The following is a 21,234-nucleotide window of genomic DNA, read 5'->3' on the forward strand; positions in this document are numbered from 1 at the left end:
AGGAACATACATTTCAATCACAATAAGCAAGGGTCTTCTTGCCAGAAGATACTGTGCATAACTGCTAAAATCCTCCAGTGCCTGTTGTATTTCACCTCACCATAAACATCACTTATTCCAGCACTGAAAAAATTTTAATCCACTTCTCCAAAGACAGTTCCACAAGACACAGTGATCCAACATAACAGCTTGCTGCTGCCAGAAGTTCGTTCAGCTTCTCCTTCCGGTGTCAGAAAACACCCACAGGAAAAGAAAAAAGTTTCTTCCACTTTAGTACGTTTAATTGTTTCACAGGTCTTACCGATCACTGAAGCCAGCAAAATAAAAGAGACAGGGCCATTCTTGCAGGCCCATGAACTGTAACTTCAGAGAAGCCTTCCCCTCCAGAATTAAAAATAAATACACTATCTAGTGACTTCAAAAAAAAAAAAAAAAGAATACAACTGAAGGAAGAAAGATAGGGAAAACATGCAAGAATAATCCAAGAGATAATGAGGAGAAGGCAGAGACACTACTTTACTTTTACTGATGTAAACCTTCACTGTTTTAAAACACTATAATCATTGGGCCTTAAATATCCAAAGGGAGCACTTGAGCATTGCAAGTACTTAGTTATGGTCACAGCACTTTCAGAGGTGAATAATTATATAGATTCAACTCCTCTATTTCCTTTCTATTCATCTCTTGTCAGCAGTATCAGAAAACACTGTTTGCATTCCTGGTAAAACACGTTTCCACATTATTGCTGCTCCAGCTCTGAGTTTAAGGAGCTGTATTTCATGTTTAACTGCCGTCATGCCAAGGAGCATATGGCTGTGTGCAGAGCAGGGCTCCTCATGTGGCAGACCAGCCTGCTCCCAGACCAGGGCCTGACCATGGCCCCACCATCACATTCCTAAGAGGTGCCCTGTTTCTCACAGCTAAAAATGTTGGAAGTAATTCACAAAAAAGGTAGCTTCAACAATGCATTAGGCACAAGCTGTAAGTAACCCACCATTAAACCCCAACTTCCAGACCCATAGGCAAAGCTATACCCACATCCAGAAATACTACTCACGGAAATTCAGGTGGATCGAAGATGGACTTGATAGCTCCAGCGTAAATGGACAGTATGGATATTACTACGCAGGCCAAGAAGAGGGAAGCAAATTTGTTTACATATTTGACACCTACAAAGACCACCACTGCCATTAAGATGAGGAATACAGTGCCATACACCCTCATGTTATTTAGCATGGCACTGGAAGCATCGTGGGCACCGGATGGATGAAAAATTGCTGCTTGTGGCACAATATATGTCTGAAATGAGAAAGCAAAAGCAAGCTGAAGGAACATTGAAAGAGAATTCTGTCCGGGATCATGTACCTATACTGGCAATGTAAATCACTTTCCATTTTACAATATGCTCTTCACTGGGAATCCTCATCTTAACAGGAAAAGTCAAGAGATAACAGCCTGTTCTACGTCAGTAGAACAACTGAGCCAACTTTATCAATCATGACCATGAGTCTTGGATTAAGTCATACTTCCACCTGTGTTGTCAGAAGAGCTTCTTGTCTGGACACCCAGCTTCCAAAGGGAAGCACTAATGGTACAGAACTGGACACCACGAAACTGGAGACCTCTAGTCTCTTCCTGTGAATGTGTACACAAACATGGGACAAGAATACTGGGGTACTTTCTATATGTTATTTGTCTTTAAAGCAGGACTACTCCGGTACTACTCACCAATAAAATCTCAATGGCACCAAGGATATACATTGCTCCTGCAAATGTTGTTCCCAAATAGAAGCACAGCCCTACAGCTCCACCAAACTCTGGCCCCAATGATCTGGATATCATGAAATAGGAGCCACCAGCTATGAAACAAGAAAAGTGAGAATAAAATTGTGGTTTATTAAGTTTTTAAATATTCACAACAAGAATACAACAGATTTTTATACTGTGTATCTGCTATTTTGAGATTCAATTAAGCATGTGTTTTGTTAGCACAGAGGGAAAAATCAAATAAGCTAGTCTTTAGCCTTATTGATACTAAGAAGAAATACTAGATAGGAATTCAGGCTTTGTATCCTGGATTAAGCAAACTTCTCTGGAATAAAACCGTGTGAACAGCTTATAGCAATTTAGGGTTTGGGTTTTTTTTTCTTTTTTTAGCACAAATGAGATTCGCTAACTACACTTACCTGGAACAACACCATTTGTGGCAATAGCACTCATTGATATGGTTGTCAACATAGTCTAGGGAAAACAGGGAAAAGGAAGCAATTATGTCAACAACATTTTTTAGAACATAACTTATTTCTTGATAAAATAAAGCTGCCATTGCATAGAGGATACATTATTTCTATTTATTCTGCCTGTCATTATCTAAAAGAAAAAAAAACAAGGGCAGGAGGAATTTAATCATCGAGCTGTTGAGACTTCTGTTTGAGGGATGGCCACTGCTTTATCAGGTCAAACAGTGGGTGTCTCCAGACAAAGCAAGAGAACACAGGTGTCCCTCCATCTGCAGAACTGCAATTCCAACAAGGGCTAGTCCAGCAGAGCAGGCAGCCACCACCTGGGACGGGCATGGAAAACAGTTGTGTGCTGAAGAAACACAGTTTTTAAGACTGTATCTACACTAGATAAAAGTTTGTCATTTTAGAAGTACTAGTAAAAAAAAAAAATCCCACGGCTATGAGCATTGGGGAAGTGTGTCTGGCAAAAATCTGGCTTCTCTTTCCACAAGCATATACAATGCTGCCCCTCCAAGTTTGTCAATAGTTTCACAGAGGTTATGTCACATGCATTATTCTACCTAAATACTTACACAACAGCAGCAAAGCAATACAATCAGGAAAGACTGAAGGACTCCAGCCATTCCCACCATCCAAGTCAGCCGAAGGAAGAGAATAACCCCAAAGATATTCTGCATGCATGGTAAATACACCCCCATCAGGGTGCCCATGCTGGGTGACTGAAAAAAAAGAAGTTTACATTCATTAACTGAAATTATTCAAAGCACAGATAATCAAGAAAGCCTAGAAGTTCAGGTTTTTAAACGGTAGAAACCTGGGAAACATAAGGTAGACACACTCAAACGCTGTTGTGCTGGACTTCCACAAAACACAAAGCAAATTCCAAAGTCATGAATTTCTGAGCAAAATCCTGATCCTATCACATCTTCACATTTTAAGTAATTACCCTTTAGCATTTAATACAAATTACTAACAACAAAAAATATATTTATTTGTTTTATTGTAGATCTACAGATATTCAAGTATGAAACCTGTCAAATGCTGCAGACCCAGAGTAAGACTGATCCTACCCTACTCCCCAAGTTTATAAATTCGTGCCATGGAAAACACACTTTTTTGATGCTATGACTAGAAAAGATTTGGAAGCAGTCTGGAGACATGGACAACGTATTTTCTTCCATTTTCTGTATTCCATGTAAAACTAATAGTTCTGCCTTTTCTTATGTTTAATGTCAGCATTAGACTCTGAATTACTTTTGACAGCAACTGAGAAAATACAGGTTAGTTATGTGACTTCACAGGAAGTGAATGGATGGCATTCAACATAGCAGCCTGCAGAATTCTCCTTTGCCCAAAGAGCTATTGTCAAAGATCCAAAATAATGACATCACAGTGCCACTGGTAAGGGCTTCATTTCAAGGAATAAAAAAGTGTTTGCCGCATTGGCACACTGACACCAGCAGCATTTCAGAGTTCCAAATCTCTGTGGCTTCCTGCCAAGACATTTCATTACTTCTGCCTTCTGAGGTTTTCATTTGCATTTAAAATTATATTGAATTCTATATCACAGGGGGAATGGAGTCTAACTTCTAAAAGGCTCATCCCTTTTTATACTCCCTTCTATAAACCTGAATTACAAAATATATTATAGATAGACAACATTTAAAGAAACTCTTGAACAATCATTTAAATGGTAAGGATATTACAGGGAGGTGACAGCACTTATTCAAATTTGACTCCACACAGCATTAGCTAAATGCAAAAATAAACAGGTCACGTGTACCTTTTTAAATAAATAATTACTATTGCTTTGGATTAATGACTAAAGACAAGCACATTACTCTTAAAGTGATAAAATGGCTGTCAAAACCTTTACCTAGGGTAAGTCAATAGTGCATTCAGTACACAAAGCAAAATCCTAGAAGAATTAAATGTTTATAAGATCATCAGGTCAAAATAAGAAGCCTAGGAATTTAGTGCTTCGACTTGCAATTACATGCTACAATTCAGAATTTTCTCGTCTGCATAAGGAATCTGCCCTGACAGAGATGAAAGAAAACTGTGCCCAAGAGCATGATCTGTATTATTCTTTGTTAGAAATGCCAGGAATTGCTGACTGAATTTTTTTAAGTCAGCTTTGAATTCCTTGTGTGACTAAAGCTAAAACAGATCAACCTCATACACACTACAACTCGTGTGAACCTCCTGAAGTAAAGCAGGCAACAGAATCACATGTTGAGGGTTTGCAATGAAGTAACCCTATGAGACCTACCAACATGGGGGCAGACCTGTTCTTCAGCTGTTCCAGTGCCATAGTACACAAAAAAATTTCCCTAAACCATAACCTGCCATTGTATAAAAATTACCATCATAAAGAACTAATCTGATCAGCTTTATTGGGATTATGTATAAGGACAGAAGGAATTGTTGTCTTTTGATAGTAACAGAAAGGACACTTGTATGTAAGTGTCCTGATCAGGGCGAGGTAAGGATTTTTTACTGTTGAGTTGCTCCAGTGCTGTTGTGAAAGAGAATCTTCACAGGGTATTATTTATAGTGTACCTGTTTCCTCAAGGAAGGGGAGGTTTAGATACTTCTGATTCCAACACCTTCATCTGATTCACACTGTGTCTTCAACTGCATAAACAGTAACTGAGAAATGACTAAATATTGCCAGGCACTGGCAGATTTTACCCAGCACAGGGGCTTCCCATTCTTACATTAATGCACGCTTTGCCTTTCAAGAACACATTCCACATAATTTTATCATCTATCTGACCATTCATCCACCAGTCCCTCCTCTCACAACATCTCTGAATGCAGCAGCCAGCATCACGTGAATTTATCAGATGTGTGGGTATGTCAGAGATAAAGGAGTTAAACAGTTCGTCAAAACTGGCATCTGAGAAAAGGAAAGAAACCTGTTGCTCCTACACAGAAGAAGCAATTCTGTGTATTCTGTGTATTCTACATGACAGTCTTCCAAACTGTGAAGCAGGTGACTTTTCAGCCTACCCTTTACACACTTCCCAACACCTGCTTCCTTTGCATAAGAATTCACTTTAGCTCAGCTCTTTCCTCTCTTCTGCCCTGTGTCCCTGCAGCTTTGCTCCACTGTTCCATTATCTTCTCCCTCTCCCTCTTAAGTGACCTCTTACACCTATCAAGTTACAAGCCCACTTCAGCCACAGAGGAAGAGAAATTGTGCATTAGTTGTATAGTTGTGAGACCACTGCGGAGCAGAGCAGCCTAGGAAATGCCTAAGTGTCAGTCCACAGCCAAAACCCAAGCCACAGCATTACTAAGCGTATCTTGGGTATAAAAGTTTAGTCTAGATTTTCTTACCCTGTGGCAAAAAAATACTTGTAAGAAAGAATGATCCACAAATGCTACTTGAACCAGCTTGTGCACAGAAATATTTAACATCGGTAATCTGCAGTGATTTGACCCTTTTTTATAGCATCTGACCATCACTAAGTGATACTAAACCAGTGCTGAAGTCTAAACGGAATACAATCTGAAACAAGAAGGGTATTATTATGTTCAGCCTCAACAGCAACCAAATGAAAAAATATAACACCTCATGCTGAATAAAGGAAATAAAACACAGAGACATTTTGAAGAACACTGTTTTAGAACAACCAAGAAGGGATAGAAAAATCTCGAAAACAGTCGCTATTTCAGTGATGCAGATCATGTTTCTGTTCACTCTCATCAGCTGCAGACACATAATTTATATAAATATTGATCGGAGTCTGAAGGACACTATTTCGTTTGTGCCAGTATGATGGGTTATTAAAGTACTTGGCTGCAGGGCTCAGGGACATTGATCAGCAATGACAGCTCTTATAGTTGCTCTGTAGCATGAAGACAGACAGCACAGAAATGAACTGTCTTATTAAATATACATGGACTAAAATAGTTTATCTAATTTTTTCCATCATGAGAAGGGGATATTTCTGTAGCACTGTGACTATTAAGTGCTTTATTATAAGACTGTATTTAGAAACAAAAAAGCAACCCCATTTCTACCTTATCACATGGAGTTGTGTCAATTGTACCTGATGTGTACCTAACACAGAATGCTACTACCAAAAATATTTAGTGGGGATGCTGAAACAGGATAATATGTTCATATCAAGATGTTTTGCACTGAAATGAAATGAATTTAAAAGGATCTGATTTGGTGGGCGGGGGTGTGCTAGGTCACTTAAAGGTATTCACTGAGAGAGACCTGTCTTGCCTGCTCAGAGAATGACAACCACTTAGTGAAAGGATTGCTTTCCTCAGTTCATTTCTGAATATCAGATCTAGAACCTGCTCATCAGCCTTGCTCCAGTTCTTGTCTATGAGATGCCAATTCCAGTGAGTGACAGGCAGGTTACTTTTTGTCACACTGGCAGGGTACATGTTTGCTGAGCACATCCAGTACAGGATTTAGCAATAGGTGGATTCATAATGCTGGCCCTTACACAGACCTGCTGAGGGGCTAGGTGGACTGCCACACTTCCATACTCATGCTCAAATGGGAAGGATAAAGTAACAGCAGCACGGTGATTTATACTTTGAAGATGATTAAAAACAAATGTGTAGAAAAATCCCATTTGCACAGTTTCTGAATACCTTCAATCCATAGCCTTGTATGCTTTTGAATTTTCTGGGTTTAATGGCTGTAATTATTGGCCAAGTTAATATTCAATCATCTTATAGTCTGCAAGATGTTTAAAATTTTATATTGCTCATGGCAATATAAACTGTCGTTATGATATTGCAGCTGATGTAATTTATCCCAGAGACAGACATGGAGGCTAAGACTCCCTTAAGGACACTGCAGTGTTTACACAGAAAATACTGAGATATTAATGCAGGATGATACTGTCACTTTTGGAGTGGTTTACCAAACCCAGAAAACATCTGAGAAGTCTGCAAAAACACATTTTTGGGACATGGGAAAGCATAATTCAGGACAATCCAGTTATTAAGCCTAAACTCTATTCTGCCCTAGAAGCAAAGCTTTAACAAGGACAACGGTCTTTTTTTTTACGGCAGGAAACAGCTTGAAAATACACAAGCACTTATAGAAATCATATCTAGATGTAAAAATATTAACACCACACTTTTTTAATGTCAACTTATAGTACCAGAATGCAGTCCTTGCACCCAGATGACCTTCGTTCTGTCTTGTGATGATATTGACCACAATATTGCAGCACTTTAGTGCATGTGGTGTCGGATAAAATTGAATTTTAAGCTTCATGCTGACTAAACAACTTTGTTAACCCCAGTGTAAAACCGTGCAGAGTAAGGAGCTGGAGTGTGAGTAAGGGTGTTCAGCATGGGGTAATATGCACGTTCTGTGAGAACACTGCTGATTTTCAACACTATCACTGCCATCTCTTTCTGAAATGGCTCAGACTTTGACAGGGCAGCGCTATTAGATCTGCAGAATTCAAGTGCTATCTTAGCTTCCTGAAAATCTTTCTTTTGACAGAATTTACAAGCAAACTGACAGGCCTGCAAGAGCCATAAAATGCAACCACACCACTCGCAGGTGTGGCATTAACCAAAACACCTGCAGAGGGACTGCCAGAGGAGAAGAGGAGCAGTTAAATACTCCCTTCCTGATAGAAATCTAACTACCAACAATCAAGCCTCAACTGCTATTTAGTTATTACAAGGCTGGCCCAAATGGGCAAACCATCTAAATGCAGATCCTTTGGGGCAGAATTCAGTTGCCTAAGTGCCTAACAGCAGAATGACTCCTGAGCTGCCCCAGGGTGTTCAATCTGACCTCCACCCACCACTCTAGAAGGGTGTTGCCTCCTTCAAATCCTGTGTCATACCTACCAGGCTTGTAGAGATGTGTTAGATAGCACTGGTCAGCTAAAACAGCACTAGGAAAAAGCTGGGGGGCGGAGGGGTGTTGTTTTGTTGTTTATTCGTATCCCTTTCTTATCTAAATCCACACCAACCGAAGGGAATTGCACTGTAGTGTGCAGTGCTTAACCACTACATCTGCCCTAATTCTTTGGTAACCTCTGGTCCCCTAGAGAGTTCTATGTCATTTCTTTGCAAAACTGTCATGGCTCCTAACAGAGGTTAAGAAAAAGCAGAAAGCAGCACAGCTCTCCAGAAATCACATAAGGAATCATCCCATTCATCAGCTGGCCATGGAGAGAATCTTTACTTACTTTTGATACTTTCTTCTTTGATCCATCAGTACTTTCTGCTTCTTCATGTTCCTTAACACCTTGGGTAAGATTTGTGTAATTGACCAACTTGCCAAGGAGAGATGACACTTTTGGTCGTATATCAAGTTCTTCCTGTGGAAAAAGACAACTACTCAACTTCTGCAGTTCACAGCATTTATGAAGAGAGACTGGGGTCCCACCTTCCTTGGAATGCCTGAGGCTACCAGGGAACACATCAGGAAAATCATCCAGGGAATGACAGACTATTTCATTGTGCCTGAACCACTGATTAGAGGATTTAATTTTCTGAAAAGATGGCAACTCTGACAGCAAAAGGCTACACCAAAAGGTCTGCACTGCATTCTTCTCCTTAGGTGCTAAAAAGCAAAATTACAGCAATAAAGAAGTCTGAGCCTTGGCACTGTAAGAAAATGAATGTGTACCTTGCACGTATCTCTAATGTCAACTGACATCAACAGACATACTTTTAAAAAGGTCAAGTTGCCAAACAAAGCAGAGGGATCAAATCAAGGGGAAAAAAGAACCGGAACAAAATCATTCCCTTCCCCTTTCTCTTTGAAATTAAAATTTCTTACATGTCTGCACAGTAAGTAACACATGGTAAAGAGAAACAACTTTCCACACAGGAAAAACTGATTGAGACAAACTTTGCTGTCTGCAGTTTTATCATATGTTTATGTATCACCAGGGACAGTTTCTGGCAAGTTTGTTATTGTTATGTGCTTTGCACTTGATGCAGAAACTGACGCCAAATGGATCATCCCTAAGGGGATGCCATGAGCCAAGCACCCCTTTTCTTATTTCTTCCTCTGATCTGACCTGCAGTAGTTCACATCTTTAAAAACCTGGTTACAATTCCTCACAGAAAGAGGTTAAGACAGTATGTGTCTCCCGTTCAGTCAGCTGAGCAGCATGGCCTTTAGGATGCTCCTCCCACTATTTAGTCCCACAGAAGAGCCTGCAAACTTGGTGTGGTCCTGTGCTATCGCTTATGGCAAAAGCAGGCATGTGAGTAGCAGCAGCCCGCCTCAAGTACCCAACTCTCCACAACCTACAAGTGAGTTTATCCTGATCACAGATTTACTGTGTCTTGGAATGAGGAGATACTACAGCTGGGAACGTGCCTCAAAGTCTTTTAGCTCAAGCACACTGTCTGCAAACATGGTGGCAGCCTTTCCATGGTGCACTCCTGTGCAGCAGCAGGTTGGTTCTACTTACCCAAGCTCTTTCCCACACTGCTAGACTGTGCAGGTACCAACCCGTCAGGGTGCAGAGCCAGCTCACGCTGCCCCACACCAAGCTCCCAGAATGGGAAACACGGGGCACGTATAACCAATGTTGCTCTGAAGCTGTAACTCAGAAGCCCAGCTGGAAAGCCACACAAAGTCCCTCTGCACCAGTTCCCAGCACCTGAGCTTCTGAAAACATTTTTGAGAAACTAGGTCTTAGTGTGCCGTAACACATTGGCATTTAATGCAGTGCCAGTGAGGTGGGGGTGTGGAGGGTTCTGCTGGGCTTGGTGTGGCTCCAACTGGCCTCTGGTGTGAGCGCCTGGTCCTCCTTCTTTCCACATGGAAACAGTCACTTCTCTCTGCCCCACGGTCCAAACTGATCAGAATATCTGAGCTTTTTCATCACACAGGGTATCTCTGCCTGCTGATACCTCAGACAAGAGACACACATCCACAAAAAAAAGCACGTGAGAGAGAAAGATGTGCTTAATCCCTCCCATTTTGGAAGATCAAAAATCACATTAGGAGTATAAAACCCAGTCAGAAATTACCTCAAACAAGGCCAGATTTCTGTCATAGTAATCACCTCCCTTGCCCGCTTCTGTACTGTTCAGGAAAGGACTGTTTTCTTTATGGTTGCCATGACCTGCAAAGAAAAAAAGAAACAGGTTTTGAATAAGCAGAGAAAGACAGACTTTGTAACCTTGACAAATCCATAGGGAATAAACTTGTTTAGTCAATTGAATTTGTTTATTTTAGTATCTTAAGTTATGCAACGTTAGCACTATCAGAGGTGTTACTCTAAAGGTAGAATTATTTCTATTTCTACTCCTGTATCTCATTAAAATAGAATACACAGTCACCTCAAAGCAAAATTTATAAGTAGGGTCACAGCTACAAGGCTTATGTGCCTTTATTCTCTAATGCTCACTTCTATAACTCTTTCTTACATAGAATAGTGACAAGTGATAAGACAGTTCTCATGCACTTAGAAATCATTATTAACGCTAAGAGCAACTTTTGAGCCGTTATGTCCGAACTGATTAGGTAGATTTAGTAAGACTGAACACTTCAAAGACTAGATTCTGTTAGTACAATACAAGTAGACAGATACCAAAGCACTCCCTCCCTTGTTTTTTATTATTGTTTGTTTTTTATTATGCCCACTAATCCCAGACATTAAACACACTCATCATGCCTTTACCCTTACTGTGTTTTGAACATTTAGACTGTGCATTCTTCAGACTCCTCTTAAAGTTAAAACCTAACATCAAGTACAGCAAAAGCAGAGCATTCACATACACAATGAACAATGTTAAAAAAATGATAACATGGAAGATCAGTAGAGCTTTCTGTAACAAGTAGTAACTTAAAAAAAACCCAACCAAACAAGGGCACTATAGTTTAAAATAACCTTTGGAGAGAAAAAAAAAAAAAGAGATTAACTTTATTTCCATCTTCAGAAATTCTCAGACCTGTGTCTCCCACTACACTCTGCTTAACAAACAAAAATTCTTTTCTTCTGCCTGTACCTCTTCACTCCCTACTCTTTCAGCCAATACAAATGAAAGATTTCCAAGAGCATCTCCTTAAGAAAGGATCAATCCAAGGAACACTTTTTTTTCTATTTACAAAAGAAGTAACCACTAAAGAAATTAAAACTGAAAGAAAAATTATTATCCCAAATGAAAATACTGCAAGTTAAAGAAGTATTGTACACTGAACACACCAAAAGCAAGACATTAAACAGCTGGATTTTTTTGCACATTTTTTCAATTATTAAGGTAATTAATTCAGCAATACTACAATAAATTATTTTAATATAATTGAAGTGAAAATATCTGTGCCCTCTGAAATCTGAATCAACTTGCAATATGAACTTAACAGGCAAACAGAAGAGTCCTCCCCTACACACAGGGATCAGCACACACCGCACTGTTACAAAAGTAATTGTTATAAGCCAAAAAATTATGAGAACATTCAGTACTATTCTTACTGAGGGGAAGGGATGCATGGAAAGCAGCACAATTTGCTGGAAATTGCTGACCGTGCTTTGAACAAAATTGTTGGAAAAACAATATTCACAAAAAACAGAGGGATTTTCAAGCTTCTAGAAGTAAACAGCTGATCAAAAATATAGGTAGAGAGCAGTTTGCTGTGTTTACATGCCTATTGCCTTCTCACAGCTCTGACACAAGTAACCTCAAAATGTTAATTAGCAGCTGCCTTGAACAAGTGGGCTCAGCTTATTTGCTGATCCCACCTACATGTGAGAAATGCTCACTTTGCTGTACCTTGTAAAATTTTTTACTAGAAAAACATCAGTAAGCTTAACCATACAGCATCAAAATCAAATGTTTATCAACTTCAGCAAGGTAAAAATCTGCAAAAATTCCCTACTTGCTGTATTTGTTAAGTCTACACTGGCAGCAGGACTATAGCAGATCAATTTTGCTGCGGTGCTCTAAGCTGTGCTGCAGTCCCACCTTCTTGTTGTGGTTAAAGTACATTTGTGATTTTTGATGAGGAAATGGAGTTATCTGCCATATACATTTTACTCATTAAACTGGACACTAATGATGGTGCAAATGATGACAACAGCAACACAAATAGCCTACTTGATTCTTCAAGACTGGTCTCTACAGTATCTTCTCACCATTACACTTTACCAAACACAGTAGGGTCATGAGCAACTTTGATTTGTTTCCTCATTGCTCATATACTATGTAAGAAATCCTATATACTATATAGGATCCTGTATACTCACGCTGGTGACTGAATGTTTGAAATATCAGACTGATTTTTTTTTTTTAATCACAGTGATTTTTAAATCAATTCTTTGCTGTCCTAGTTTTCCTTGTTCTTCCATCAGGAACCTTATCTTACTATTGTCTCAAGTCAATATAAATGGGTATTCCCTTACTTGTAATGCTTACAGAAATTCTCACCCTTTTGATGTACAAAATCACACTGTTGCCAAGACAACTCATACTTTCAATCTCAGATATAGTATGACAACTGTTTCGCTCTTTCAAAATGCCAAGTCTCTCATTACCATCATCAATATAACTATCCTTATTTAAGAAAGATCACTTCATGCCATCTCCCCGAGTCTGACAAAGACCAGTGACTTAAGGTGAATCTTCAACTTCATTGATATTATTTTTCAGATGCAACTTCATTTTATCAGCAGTGAATTTTTCAAAATTGGTCTCTTCAGAAACTCTCTCAAAGAGCTTCCATCTTCTCTCTCATTCTCAATTTGTATGTTCAAGCATCACCATTAGATTTTCCTTCCAAATTTGACCCCTTGGTGTGCTCGCTTTATACACCTTCCTGCACACAGGAAGCCCAAACAAAGCAAACTGCAATAGAAACATTAGTAGAACTAGTGACTGGAAATAGAGTATTGGTTTTGCAGTTGCTAGGGCACATCTTCCTCTAGATGATAGAGAAATACAACTGGCTTTTTACCACATTCACAGTGCTAGCTCCATTATCCTGTAATAACATACAGATTATGAATTACTGCAGACAATGCAAAAATAAAAGGGGCCTTTCCTACTAATCTAATGAAGTGCCACATTAAAGCCCCTCTCAAACACTGTACACTTTCAACAGGAAGTGAAGGAGCGTAAATTTATATGCAAGTTCTTTACAATGACACCCTAGTTTCACTTCACCACTAAGCAGAACTGGGTGCTGCAGAGATGTGTGCTGATTCAAGAAGGGTGCTACATTGCTAAGTTAAATACAGCTAATTAAATGACAGCCAAAAATCACCTTCACCACACTTGCATGTTCAATGCAATTTCTACTTTTCAGACATGTTCTAAATTAAAGTGTTCATCTTACTTTCTCTCTTTCCATATTCTGTTTCCATTTCACAAGTAAAACCTATAGCAGATGACCATTTCCTCCAGAAGAATCGCAAATGTTCTTTGACAAAACAGAACGGAACAGACTGCAGCACAATATATAAAGTGCACTGCAATAAAAGCTTTGTCTGATATATTCTGTCTGCTAATAAGCAATACCAGCAGCTTCCAACAGACTTACTTGCACGGGAAGAGCTTGTTATCTCCATCAGTTTTGGAAGAGAGTGGATGTGACCTCGGAAAGCTACTCTGGGGAATTCTTGCCCCAGCTTCACATGAGGGCAGTTTACATTCTGAAGCACGAAGTCTCCTGGGCAAGCACCATCCTCTGACATGCATACAGTTTTCCACATTCTTAGTTATCAAGTCTTGGTCTTGGCCAGTAGCTATGTGGTGTTAGTTTTCATCATGCAAGATTGTTTTGCAAGGAACATTTCTTAAAGAGGGAGCTATATACTCTGCAATAGAGAACAATTGATTTGCCTTAGTGCCTAATTAATCTCAAATTTGAGGCAGGCAAACTTTATTCCAAGTAGGCTATTGTTTCCTCTTCACTTGTTTCGGTGCTTCTCAGTCTTCATTATCTTTCAATAATTAAGGCATTTTATTTCTGAATGCTACCAGTTCTCTTCCAAACCAAATAATTCTATTTGCAGCCACCACTACAACTATACAGTTTATCTAAACATCTCCAGCATAGTTCCCTGAACATTTTAGATCTCCCCTACTCAGATATAGACTCAGATCTATAGAACAAGTTCCTCATCATATGGATAACCAGAGTTCCTTAAAACATTAAAGATGGTTCATGAACAAAACCTACAAACTCTAAGTGTGCGTACTCCCAGACATACAAACACAAGCTCAGAAGACAGAATAAAAGCAATAAATGGATGTCCAAACTTTTGGCTACCTTTTATCTCATTGCCGAGAAAAAACACTGTGGCTAAATCTGTAGCAGATATTTTACTGATTGGTTTTATTTTGTTCTTCTCCAAAAGGTTAATGTTGTCTTTACTTAAAAAAAATGAAAAGAAAAAGATTAAGAACACAGAGGACAGTATCCATGTTACTGTTTTCCTTCTAGGAGAGGATTAGGCGAGACAGACATAGTTTCACTGCTTGAGCGTGCTGAATGCAAGTCTTTTGTGCGAGCCACTGCATTTTCTTTAGTAACTGAGGGATGAAAACCAGAATTTAGAGAGCATTACAAACAAAACACATATATGAAATTAACTAAAGAACAGATCAGTGAGGATAAATGAAAGCTGAACAATTAGGCATAGTGAGATTATTGTAAAGAGCAGGAAGGTTCACAGCGATAAGGTGTACTCAGCCAGACTACTAAAATAACCATCCCTGTGAGAAGGTGGCAAGAGCAGTTGCATGGCTTGACCTGTCAAGGTTTTATTCTCCTCTACTGTCAGCTTCTGAACTCCCTTATAGAAAACCACCACTCCCCTACTTCATCATGTTCAGGTAAATAAGTGGAAATTAGTGCATCTTGAAACAACTGCAGATTTTTCCACGTGGACACGACTAAGTCAGAAATGCTCACCTACTGCTTATGGAAGCTTTATCCACCTGGCAAGTTAAGGCGTGCTGAAGGCACAGATAGTTTGACCAGCTTCAGTCTGGCCAGCAGAGATAACACAGGAACTAAAACAGTAAATGCCAGTTAAGCTACAATAAGGTTTAAAATATTAAAGAAAAAAAATTCTGAAGAGGGCTGAACTTTGATAACAAACTTTTGCCACTTTGCTTCTACAGGCAATGAGCCAGTTAAATGCCAATTGGCAGAGGCACACACACCATGCTCACAGTATCTCAGGTGGAACAGCCTCAGACAGGAAAGCTGGACAAAGCTCGAGATACGGCTGTGACCTGTGATGATGGCATGCAGGGCTGCCATAATCCTCCCTACCTGAAATGTCAAGAGTTACATCTTAAGTGACAGGCTAAATTTCTTCAAATAATTTTACTGCGAATCAGAGCACAAGTCAGAGCGGGAACTGAAATGCTCAGCTTGACAAAGAAACCTGTTGGTTTACTTACCTCCATAACTGACAAACAACAGATATTTCCTAGAAAACCCAGCTCAAAGGACAGCTCAACACGCCTTCCCTCAATATAATTTAATTTCTGGAATAGCCTGAGAGTTAATATCTCACTTTTAATTGTACTGTGCATGTACAGACTCCTTTATGTATACCACAGTAAAAAATATTGTAATGAAACAGCCTGTCTAGCAGCTAACACCACTTTTTGCTGTTATTCAGACACTATTTCACAAGTATCACTGGCTACAAAGCCTGTGATAGTTAAGGACACAAACCGAGCCATTTTCATGCCCATGGAACATCATTTAATCTGACTATTTCTTTAGTTAAAAAAACACATTCATACTTTTAATACTCCATCTACAAGTAACACTGGAATCTAAGATTAGAAATCAGAGTTGACATCCAAGTAGTTGCTGTGGATTTCCTTTAACCTAATTTCAGCTATCTAAACAGCAGGCAGTTATAACCAAGTAGTCACACAGCCTCACTTTTCACTCAGAAAGAGATGGCCCAATTAACTGATCCCTGGAGTGCCTCCTGTGCACCTTGGCATGCTGCAAATTACCTCTAAAGAGAACCTAACTTAAATAAAAGCCTAATTTATGGGTGGTTTAAGGTATGCAAAATTTATCCCACTTTGGAAAGAAAGTTAGTTCTGTTCTGATTTATTTATGCATTTCCAGATTTTCATGTGTCAAGATGTTCTGCACATTTCTTCACAACTGGCTATTAAGCCAGAATTTATTTTGATTTTTTGACCACAAAGCCAAAATAGGTTTGCTACATTGAACTGTTCTCACAAGACCTAGGAACAAATGCATACACCCACGGTAGGTATTCTACAGGGGAAAAAAAGTTAGAGAAACAATGGGATTCCTCCAAACAGAAATTATTGCATAACTAGGTAATTTTATTAGTCACAACATTATTTTTGAGGACATTTGCTCACAGCCTTATGGATGAAGTTTTTATATTAAAAGCTGTCCATGCCCGTTTTTATTACACTTTGGGGTTTTGGTTTGTTTTTAAAACAGTTCCTGAGAAAGCCCTTCCCAGATGTCAATAAGGATAATGCTTTCCCAAGCACTTGTACTGTTCCTCCCAAAGGCTGGGTGATGTTCAGAGCATTCTGCTTGTCACCCACTGAGTATTGCTGAGGAAAAGAAAAACCTCAACACCTTTCTTGGCCTTTGCCAGCAGTTCAAGGACCCTGGTACCTCCACATTTCAGGAGCCAAGCATTCAAGAGTACTGTTGAAGTATATCAAGAGACTGACATATCAGCATAATCTAAAAAACATGTAGGTGACAATTTGATTTCAAACACATTCCAGATCTCCTTATATTCTTTAATTATGTGGTTCCTCACATGTGGCTGGACTAAACAGAACTCCTTACGGAACCTTCTTCTTGGTTCATTTGGGAGACTGCAACAAATAAGTCTATGTACAATCATGTCTTTGCAGATATCATTAGCTTTAAATTTCCTGAACAGACATCGGATACGGCTTCTTTTCTTAAATTACTCACTTTCAACAACTTAGCAGAATTCCTAATCCAATGTCAGCAGCAGTCCAAAGTAGAGATTTTCTTTTAAATAATAATAAAAAAGAGAGACTATTAGAAATATTTGCTTCTACGTGAATAGCACACAACTAGTCAGAAACATGAAGCATTTCTAAAACAAAACTTCTCATTACAAACTTGCGACAGCAGAACATGCAGCCGACAGCATGGATCGGACAATGAGAAATACTTATTTTCCCTTTAGCTACAAAGTAGTCAGTATTATCCAAAGCACTTTTTTCATGCAAAACCAGAAAGTCATGATTTAACTTTCATGTTTTTCAATACTGAAACCAAAAATTTCTTTATTTTGCAGTAGCAAGACAGTGACAGTGACATTCCAAGCTCAGAAAAAAAAGTTCTCAAAATGTTTTGATAACTCCACTAAGTTCTTGGGTTGGAGGCAGGCTATTTTAGGTGTGGGGGTTTTTTTTAGGAGTATTATATTTACATCAGAAATAGAAGCAACAGGAAATAAATAGCATTGCATCTAGATAGATAAAACTCATTCACACTACAAACGAGTCATTGGTAATGAAATAACCCTCAATGCCAGTTCACCTTCAGCTACCAGGTCTTTTTCACTTAAGGTGGCAGAAAGCAGGCACTATAAAATCCCAGCTGACCCAGTATTTTATGAAAATAAAGGTCAAAGTCACACTAGATAACAACCCATGCAACAATAAGGCTATATGAGAGGAAAGCACAGCAGAATGAAAGGACAGATCTTTCCCTGGATAGCTTTTAGGCAGCAAAGAGATCTGTACTTGAAACACAGGCTCGAACTCAGTTACACTGACAACACTGAACGCTCACATGCCTGATCCAGACACGCACTTCCATCAGGAACTGCAGCTTAGAGACCAAACTATTGACATTCATGGGTATATTAAGAATACATGGTGTTCATTCATTATTATATTATGTAATAACATTATTTGTTTGACTGTCAAATTGACACTGTCAATATAGTTTTGTGTCTACTGATTTTTACCCAACTAACAAAGGTGTGATTCTTAAGATTCATTACGCACTACACAGCAGATACCATGTACATATTTATAATCAGCAACAGCTTTGGCATCTACAAAAGTGACACAAAGTGCAATTTTACCAAAAAATAAATTAGGAAGATGCATTATTGATAACATGTTCATTCCACTGAAACAGTTCAGAGTTCAAAAGACTGCATTTGCCTGTGTTCTGCATGAAAGAAACAGCAAAAGCTTTCCCAGACAACAACCTATGCAACAGTTAGGCTGCACCAGAGCACAAAATTAAGTGTACAATTAAGCACAGATCTTGGATTTATCGCTAGATAAACATGTGAAATTACTATCAGACTTCTACTGTACTTTACAGAACTAGATTAGAGAATATCTTCACCAATCAAATTAACTGATCCTACACAACTTGATGGATTTAACAACTTAATAACCTTGTGTTTCAAAAAGTGAAATGATTTTATTCTTCAGTTAAGTTACACTGATAGTTTCAGAACAATTGTCCTAGAAGCCCTACAATTCTTTGTAGGTACTAATATCAACACAAAGTACTTACCCTTTAGCAATAGCTCTTTGCCATTTTCAGTAATTTGGTTTACCATTATTCTTCTTCCTGCTCTTAGCACATGCTCTAGTAAATGCCTTCCCCGTGGAGTCCTGAGGATTGGACAAGTTTAATAATATTGTATTCCCAAAAGAACTTTCTTCTACCTGCTCTGACAAAGTGCTGGTTGCAATGTTGAATTGGACTTCCAGGACACAAGAGTTTCTTACAGAAAGCTAAGCCAACACTGATATAATCCTGGCACTATAATCCTTTCAACACCGAGAAAACATACAAATGTCAGGATCTTACTCAAAATGCTATTTGTCAAATCCAGGCCCAGCCACATTTAAGAGGCACACTGCCAGCTCTGCACACTTACTCAGAAAAGTGTGCCACAAAACTGCTGCTTGCTCAGCGTGGAATCAGACAGCATTTTAAACCTGCTAATGCCACGAAAAGTATAGCTCTGTGACGTTAGCCCTACAGGCATTTCAGCTTTCAAGTGAAAACAGCGATCTATTTCTTTCCATCTTCAATATGTTATAATATGGTTACCATTAACCACATTATATACAAGATTGCAAAAAAAAGCATCAGCACAATGAAATGAGAGGTTTATATAAGATACACAAGTAAATACTAACTTGATGATTCTAAGCAGTTCATAATTACCAGAACCCCCATCATTCTGCCCATTCACAAGGAAGTCCTCTAGATACCAGCACACACCACACTGAGACTTATCTACATGATACAGTAGGTACAGTCACCAAGAATGCCTGTGTAATTAAATATGTCAAATCACTTTTGAGAAATTGGATTTAGGAACACACATCACTTAGGAGCTTTCAAAATATAACTTGTCATTGCCAGTTGAAAAAAACCCGCTGTAAAAAACAACCTTTGTACTTCACTGTAATCCACTTCAGAGGTTCTTTCATGTGGATTGACTCCAAATCATTTCTCACAACTATCCTCCCTGGAACTCCATCCTTTCACATGCATGAAGGCACCTCAGATACAGAATACCTTGTATCAAAATACAAGGAACAGCATTCTAGCACTTTCCCTGCCTCAGGAAAAGCCTCTTGCTGTAAAATGTTCTCACTTTCTCTGAGAGACAGTAACATACAGCTATTAGACCAGCATGCAGATTCCATGCAATATTCAATCCAAGTTCACCTTTCTCTCTGATATTAAATACAGAAAATTGTTTTCAGCCCTACAAGCGTTCAGCTGACCATGGCTACACAGTACAAAAGATGAGAGAACAAAACAAAAAAAAAAAAGAGTCAACCCCCCCCCCCGACAACACACACCACAATTTTGGACATACCTGCTGCCTCTTTCAGCTCAACATGGGCCAAAGAAACAATTGTACAGGCACAAACCATAGAGTGAGAGAAAGCAGGTGGGAACAGTGACCATTAAAAAGTCAATACTGCCACCAGCTCAAAAAGCTTCCTACAGGAAACAAGTGGAAAGAGAGAAGGTATAAGCTAGAGTGTAAATATCTCCAAACACGCAAAAAATAACAGAAAAAAGGAGGTTTAATTACTTTCAACATTTCAATGCATTCTATGCATTACATCATGTACAATGTACATTAACCAACAGCTACTATCTACTTTTGGAAGACAGTAGAAAGACATTGGTAACCGGTTACAGGTTATTTTGAAGCCTTAATGTTCTATTAATTTTCAGTTAACTCATACAGAAAGTGCTGAACATCAGATATTTCTTACATTTGAGAAGTACTGTGTTCCATGTGAAAACAAAGTTCATGAGAGACTTTTTGCAACTAAGGAAAGGGGGGGAGGGTGTAGTAAGGGAAAAAAAAAAAAAGACAGTTAATTCTGTATATGGTCCAAGGTTGAGATCCAAGGATGACCCAGTGTGAAGTGCTGCAAACAGCCAAAACTCACTGTAACTCTGGCCATAATACTTACAGAAAGTACAAGTCAGCAAGAGTCTTCTCCAAGGAAAGGGAGTCAACTCCTTCCCAGTGAACATTTTAGAGAGTGGAGAGCACTCTGACATTGCACATGATAAGCAACAAACCACCATCCTTCTAAAATCCATACATTCTAACATACATTTATAAAGAGCCCACAGGTCTTCCAAAATAGCGCAGTATGTTTCACACAGTGCAACACGCAGTACAAACCAAGACAAATTCAGATATCTGGAAAACTCACAGTTGCTTTTATCATCATTTTACAAAAAGTTCATCCATTTGCAAGAGCATCAAAGTAAAGTCAGTACAGCACATTGACTCACAGAAACTTTTCAAAGAGCAATGGGCAACGTTAAATCCCTTTTCTGCTCCAGTCAGAAATTAAGCGGATGCAATAGAATCCAAGTCTAAAGAAACTCAGGGACATTCAATGGTGAGTTTACTCCTGCTAAATATATGCTTCTACCACGAAGTCCACAATACAGTATCTTAAAAGGGCAAAGGCCAAATATTGCAATTAAATCACTCTGTGT

At 38.9% G+C, this 21,234-nt stretch overlaps 1 protein-coding gene across 7 annotated transcripts in view; it reads right to left on the bottom strand.

Moving 5' to 3' along the window:
- Positions 1-21,234, bottom strand: part of SLC12A4 (solute carrier family 12 member 4) — a 46,903-nt gene that overhangs the window by 16,406 nt on the left and 9,263 nt on the right. For 2 of the 7 annotated variants that reach the window (XM_017824429.1, XM_017824430.1), the window contains exons 2-7: positions 10,239-10,333; positions 8,435-8,566; positions 2,816-2,962; positions 2,187-2,241; positions 1,729-1,859; positions 1,058-1,299 (exon numbers count right to left, since the gene is read on the bottom strand). In XM_017824429.1, coding sequence (XP_017679918.1) covers positions 1,058-1,299; positions 1,729-1,859; positions 2,187-2,241; positions 2,816-2,962; positions 8,435-8,566; positions 10,239-10,333 — 802 coding nt within the window. Of the gene's footprint in view, positions 1-1,057; positions 1,300-1,728; positions 1,860-2,186; positions 2,242-2,815; positions 2,963-8,434; positions 8,567-10,238; positions 10,334-13,746; positions 13,985-18,753; positions 18,855-20,080; positions 20,203-21,234 lie in introns of those variants that run through there. The other 5 variants (XM_017824431.1, XM_017824433.1, XM_017824434.1 and 2 more) reach the window with 5 other exon arrangements.

Source organism: Lepidothrix coronata, unplaced genomic scaffold (genome assembly GCF_001604755.1).
Source record: "Lepidothrix coronata isolate B3197 unplaced genomic scaffold, Lepidothrix_coronata-1.0 Scaffold110, whole genome shotgun sequence".
NCBI classification, from domain to species: Eukaryota; Metazoa; Chordata; class Aves; order Passeriformes; family Pipridae; genus Lepidothrix; species Lepidothrix coronata.